The sequence below is a fragment of the Dendrobates tinctorius genome, unplaced genomic scaffold (genome assembly GCF_039654945.1).
Source record: "Dendrobates tinctorius isolate UK_male_01 unplaced genomic scaffold, ASM3965494v1 ptg000032l, whole genome shotgun sequence".
In the NCBI taxonomy this organism is placed as follows: domain Eukaryota; kingdom Metazoa; phylum Chordata; class Amphibia; order Anura; family Dendrobatidae; genus Dendrobates; species Dendrobates tinctorius.
Window position 1 is genome coordinate 20,054,800 of NW_027361700.1, and position 6,469 is coordinate 20,061,268.

At 38.3% G+C, this 6,469-nt stretch overlaps 1 protein-coding gene across 1 annotated transcript; it reads right to left on the bottom strand.

Moving 5' to 3' along the window:
* Positions 1-214: 214 nt before the first annotated feature.
* NEUROD2 (neuronal differentiation 2) lies at positions 215-5,488 on the bottom strand. The gene is made up of 2 exons (XM_073572558.1): positions 5,172-5,488; positions 215-3,401 (listed from the first exon to the last, which is right to left on the bottom strand). The coding sequence occupies exon 2, from the start codon at positions 3,394-3,396 to the stop codon at positions 2,332-2,334; it is 1,065 nt and encodes a 354-aa protein (XP_073428659.1). The 5' UTR covers positions 3,397-3,401; positions 5,172-5,488; the 3' UTR covers positions 215-2,331.
* Positions 5,489-6,469: the final 981 nt, after the last annotated feature.

Here is a 6,469-nt window from a genome sequence, read left to right on the forward strand (position 1 = left end):
CAGCAAATATGACAAATGTTCAATACTTATTAATTGCCCTCTATAAAGCCTTTTAATTAGAAGTTAAACTGTGCACAGGAGACTTCCAGATGTCTCTCCAGGACCTGGTGTGGGGCTGAAGATTCCTCCACCCGAAGTGGCACCACCGAGCAGGAAAGTTTGGAAGAAGGGGATCTACTGTGTGTGTCTGCAGCAAATGAAGATTTTCATCAGATTGGTGGTTTTCTTGTTTTAATATTTATTCATCTGAATTAAAATGGACACATACACAGCACTTCTTGTGCCCCACGCACTAATTTACCATTTTTTTTGTTCTCTACAATTGTCAACATTTACCAGACATAAAAAAAGTAAAAAAAAAAAAAAATTGGCTAAAATAAATATAATATTCAAAAGGAAAAGAAAAAATGTTGTTCTAAATAAATAAATGTATAAATAAATACAAATGTGATTTCCGTTAATTAAATAATAAAAAAGAACAAGAAAATATTGATTAAAATTTTAACATAAAGCAATAAATTACATAATATTTAAATACATAAATAAGTAAAATTGCATTCTTAAATCATAGAATCAGTAGATCAAATATATAGAGAAATCCAATGGAAATGCAATGCCATACAATCCCTTACATGTGATACGCAGAGCATGGCAGGACACCCATGGGTGACATAAGAAAGGAAACACATACAGGTACAGAATAGGAAAGAAATTAGAAACGCAGGGTGAGTGAAAACCTTATATTTGCATATTTATTAACTTTTTTTATTTTTCAGTCTCGTTCTCTTTCCCATGCAAAGCATCCCGGAGCATTTCTGTATGGAAACCTTCTCTTCCGATCAGATCGAACAGAGATTGTATGACACACGGGATCGGAAAAAAAATAACATTTAAGTGATTAACACAATAACAACAATAACAACAACAACAAGCTTTTTGTTGATGCAGGAGACTGAAATGCAGAGTCACGTGTCCCTTTAACCTTTTCACTGCCAGAGGAGACTAAAGGGCTCGGTTTCCTCCTCGGCCCTTTATCAAAATGTTAAAAAGAAATTGCACATTAACGTGTTTGCTTGGTCCCCTTTAAAATAAACTTTATATAAATTTCATTTTTTTTTTTATATTTTGCATAGATTCTCCATTTTTTTTGTTTTTAACTTCCTCATAGGCTTGCTTTTTTATTGCTTTATAAAAAAAAAATCGTCAGCAATTGAATTTAAAATTTTACTGGTTTTATTAATTTAATTTAGCAGTGGGCAAGAAAAGTAGTAGTCTACCAATGGCACATACAGTGACTATAGTATATATATATATATATATATATATATATATATATATATATGGACAGTGCGCGAGCCACATGTGTGTGTATATATATATATATATATATATTTACACACACAGTGTATACTGTATATATACACATATATATATATACACATGCAAAGCATGTGTATATATATAAATATATTTTCACACACAGTGTATACTGTATATACACATATATATATACATACATGTGGCTCATACACCGTATATATATATACATACATACACAGTATATATATATATATATATATATACACACACACAGTGTATGTCAGATAGATGGACAGTAGAAGATGTTTAAATAGGAAGCTAGGTGAAAATATAGATCCACCTTTGTAACTATCTGTGCCCACGTTAAGTTTCTTACACATCACTAGCTTGCTATAATACCTTGTGGATGGAGGAAGTTCTGGTCCTCTATTGTATATTGCACCTAGAGGGGATTATTACCCCCATGTTGATCGTATGCACAGATAGCAATATATAGGGTACTGTCAGCAGAGGGGACGAGTCTACAGTCATTATTCTACAGAAACAAGTGCCTGAACCCAGTCAGAATAAGTTACATGTGCAAACATGGTGTGGAGCAGAATATGTACATGTGAATGAGCTGGAGGGGGGATGAGGCTGCAGTGATGTCTCACATAGTGTAGGATGACCCTATGCAGACAATAATGGAACATCAAACAGGTGATGTTTGGAATGGAGTCATGGTAGTCCAGACAGTAGATAAACCCAACATAACTCTGGATTGTGCAGTAGTAGTTACAACCAACATAACTGTATGGAGAGCATCAGGACCACCTTTGTAGGGTGGCTAAGGTTACCCAACTGCAAGCAGGGTCTCCAATACAAATTAAATGCAGGACAGAAGGTCCACCACCATACTAAGACGTGTCTGCACCAATATTTGGCCACCAGGCCTCGTTCTTCGCCACTCTTCCCTTCAATATTCCCAGATTTCTTGGCACAAATTGCACAGGTGGAGCAAAGTTGGGGGGCTCAGTTATGGAAAAACGCATTGAGTTCCTCATACACGGGGGCCCTATCATGGTGGACGTGCATATCATAAGGCAACAGGTTCTCAGAGTGGACTCCACCTCGCATCCCAGAAGATCCGAAGAGCAAGCTGTGCCCAGCAGCTCTGGATGATGGGAGGGCAGAATAGTGCATAGAGTAGTGGTAATTTTTATCGTTGTCGGGGGATGAGTCCTGTTTAAGGGCGAAGTTGCCATTAACGCACAGTGGTGGACTTAATGGGGCGTCATACTCAGAGCTATTGTAGTCCGGAGACGTGTTACCATACAGTGACTCATAGGTGGCACAGTAGCCATGGCTCCTCAGAGCATGAGTATTGGCCATGGAACTGGACTGGCACTGGGAGCCTGAGAGCCTGGAGCACTGGTAGGTATAGGGGTGCATGGCAAAGGAAGAATTTGGGCCGTGGTACCTCCCAGCTTCTTGACCTTGCTCAGTCAGGAAATTCCTGGAGTTGAGCTGCAAGCAGCCAGCCACCAGGTTGGTTGTGGGTTGGGAGAGGCCCTTGCACAGGGTTTGAACATATGCCACTAAATCAGGCCTCTTCCCAGACCTAAGAATCTCGGAGAGAGCCCAAATGTAGTTCTTAGCTAGCCTGAGAGTCTCGATCTTGGACAACTTCTGGGTCTTGGAGTAGCAGGGCACCACCTTCCTGAGGTTGTCCAGGGCTGAATTGAGGTCATGCATGCGGTTTCTCTCCCTGGCATTGGCTTTTTGTCTTCTCACCTTGGACCTTTCCATCCTGGCCTTAGTCATTTTTCTCTTTTTAGGGCCACGCTTCTTAGGCCTTTCTCCCTCAGCTTCCTCTGTCCCCTCTTCTTCCTCTTCCTCCTCATCATCTTCCCCACCAATATCCCCATCGTCCTTGCTCTCACTCAGAGAGCCCTCAGTGTGAACCTCCTGTAGGCTCTTCTCGCTCGTCTCGTCCTTGTCGCTCAGGTCTTCTTCATCACAGTCATCATCAGGCCAGGAGGCGAACTTCTGAACCTCGGGAATAAGACTGGTCTCGCTGAATAGCCTGGTCAACATGATGGCTAGGGAAGGAAGATAAAGACAAGTCAACATTGGAGATCTCTGGGGAGTACAGAGAGTGATGGCCAGAGTGATGTCATTCAAGACCACCTACCTGGCAATATAACACCCAATGCACCATAGTAGACTAATCCTTATACAAGATCACACATGCATACGTCATTACATAAAACCCTCATATACCCTGTATAACAGCAGCACAGTACCAAGCAGAATCAGAATCTGGGATGTGCAACAATCTATCTATCTATCTATCTATCTATCTATCTATCTATCTATCCAGGTATTTTCCATTTTATATATATATATATATATATATACACACACATATACACACACACACATATATATGTGTGTATATATACATAAAATTGTTTTAAAATAATAATTAAAATTATGTTATACAATAGTAAGTAGGATTTAGAAAAAAATACGAGTGACAGATAAATGATATCTAGAATGATTCAATTACATTACTACTGTGTGATATGAGTATTATGCAAATATAATAATATTAGGAGCTGGGCAATATAGAAAAAGATACAGGTGTACAGATAACTGTGCACCTTTGCCAAACCCAATAGCCTAATACACAGTCACCTGACTTCAGGAACCTCAGTGTAGCAATGGACTCTCAACCCCGAACCCCACACTGGGCATACTTTCTAGAATATCCAGTGTCAGAGTTGTATTTTAATATAAATTAGATATATTTCCTTATGTCTGTTGCAGCCCCCTTATTCAGCCCCCTACTCCAACAAAACCAGGCGATCTTTCCTGGGCATGATTAGAATTAATTGGCTTTCAATTTAGCCATCACCGCTGCAAATTAAAGCCTGTCAAATAATGTTGATAGATCCAATTATTATTTCATTACAAGATCCCAATTTCCCTGCCCTCTCCGTTTACATGGGGTATATTTATTCTATTAGATAGGTGGATCCCCAATCACAATACAGGCGGAATATCAAGGATAAAGTTCACTACAGCCCAATATTAGGCGGTGGTCCTATGCGAGTTCATCGCTCAACAAGATTATCTAAATTCCCCCTTAAAAAAACCCCCCATAAAAATATATTTATTTACATACATGTAAATATTATAATTATATATAATATACATACATGTTATATATATATATGCTATTTTTTATTGTATATAATAATATATAAAATATAAAATGAATAAAATATTTGTACAAATGTATAAATATAGATGCAATATTGTAAGATTATGAATTATGCCTGCAGGATGAGTAATAAAAATTTAGATAATAAAAAAAAGAGATAAAAAAATAAAATAGAAATAAATCACCTTTTTCTATGTACAACATAATAAAAACACAAACAATCACAGCCCAATCTATGAAAAAAAAAAAATAGCACAGAAAGAAATGCTAAATCTTCAGGTTATTGCTTCTAGCCCTAGATCTATAGGACGTGTTGGGGAATCAGACAGGGGCTGAAGGCATCTAGCAGTCAGGATCATTGTGTTTTCTTTGGCCATTTTCGTCTCTCACGATGTTCTGTATAAATCCACCATGCTTCCGACTATGCATGAGACCGATCCCCCCAGCCATAGCCCCCTGAGCCCCTGCAGAGCCAGGAGATGCCGCCATGGCTTTAAGGGTTAATCCCAGATAGATGATGATGGTCTCCATCAGTCCCGATGTCTGCTCCACAATAAGGTAGCTCGCAAATAAAATAATAGGGATGGGGGATTGTCTCCTTCCTCTCTCCAAGTTGGAGAAGCCTCCTCTGAACCCAACTTACCTCCAGAGCTAGGCGCTGAAGAAATTTATGACATGGTTCAGATCATCTTCTGGGAGTAGAACAGTCTCCTTGAGGTTCTCAAGCTCCTTCAGAGTGCAATCCAAAAGGAGGAGAGGGTGGCATGTCTACCGAGTCATGGTACCAGCTCTGATGCCAGGCCATATGGTTGGCACGTCATCCGCGGGAGCGATCACACGGGAGCCTCTGATTGACGTGCGGTTGGATTGAGGGAGATTTGGGTCCCTGGGGGGGGAGGACTTACCATCTGTCACTCTCCTAAAAAAAAAAGAAAGGAAGAAAGAAAAAGGCAAGAGAGAGAAATAGATTCTCAAAATCTCTCCATCAATATGAGCTCTGCAAAATGGGGCAGAGGTATTCACACCAAGGAAGGGGGGCGACATGCCCACCTAACAGAGAGGGGGTGAGCCCAAATTATTAGACAAGGAAGAGCCGGAAAGTTATAAATAGCCAATATGGGGGTGGGGGTTGGCTTGTGTCTAAATTAGGGTGGGACAGGGGGTCATATTAGAGGGCTTTGCTTTATAGGAGTAAAATATGAAAAATACCAACACCTGCTACACAAATGATCCTTGTTCTACACAGAACAATAATGTATGTGCCTTACCTGGTAATGAGAGGAATCGTATATAGATAGATATGAGATAGATAGATGTAATAAATAGATAGATGGATAGATAGAGAGATAGATAGATAGATAGATATGAGATAGATAGATTATGGGATAGATAGATGTAATAAATAGATAGATATGAGATGAGTTAGATAGATGTAATAGAAAGATAGATAATAGATCGATATGGGATAGATAGACAGACAGACAGACAGATAGATAGATAGATAGATAGATAGATAGATAGACAGACATGGGATGCATAGATAGATAGATATATACATAAATTGATAGCTATATAGATAATAGATAGCTAGATAGATTATAGATAGATAATAGATTGATAGATAAATGGATAGATAATAGATAGATGATAGATAGATATGAAATAGATAGATAATAGATGGATAGATAAATAATAGATAGAGAGATAATTGATAGATAGATAATGGATAGATATATGATAGATAATATATTGATAGATAATAGATGATAGATAGATAATAGATAGATAGATATGGGATAGGTAGATAGATAGATATGGGATAGGTAGGTGATAGATAGATAGATGTGGGATAGATAGGTAGATAGATAGATGATAAAGAGATAGATAGATAGATATGGGATAGATAGATAAATAATAGATAGACAGAGATATAATAGATAA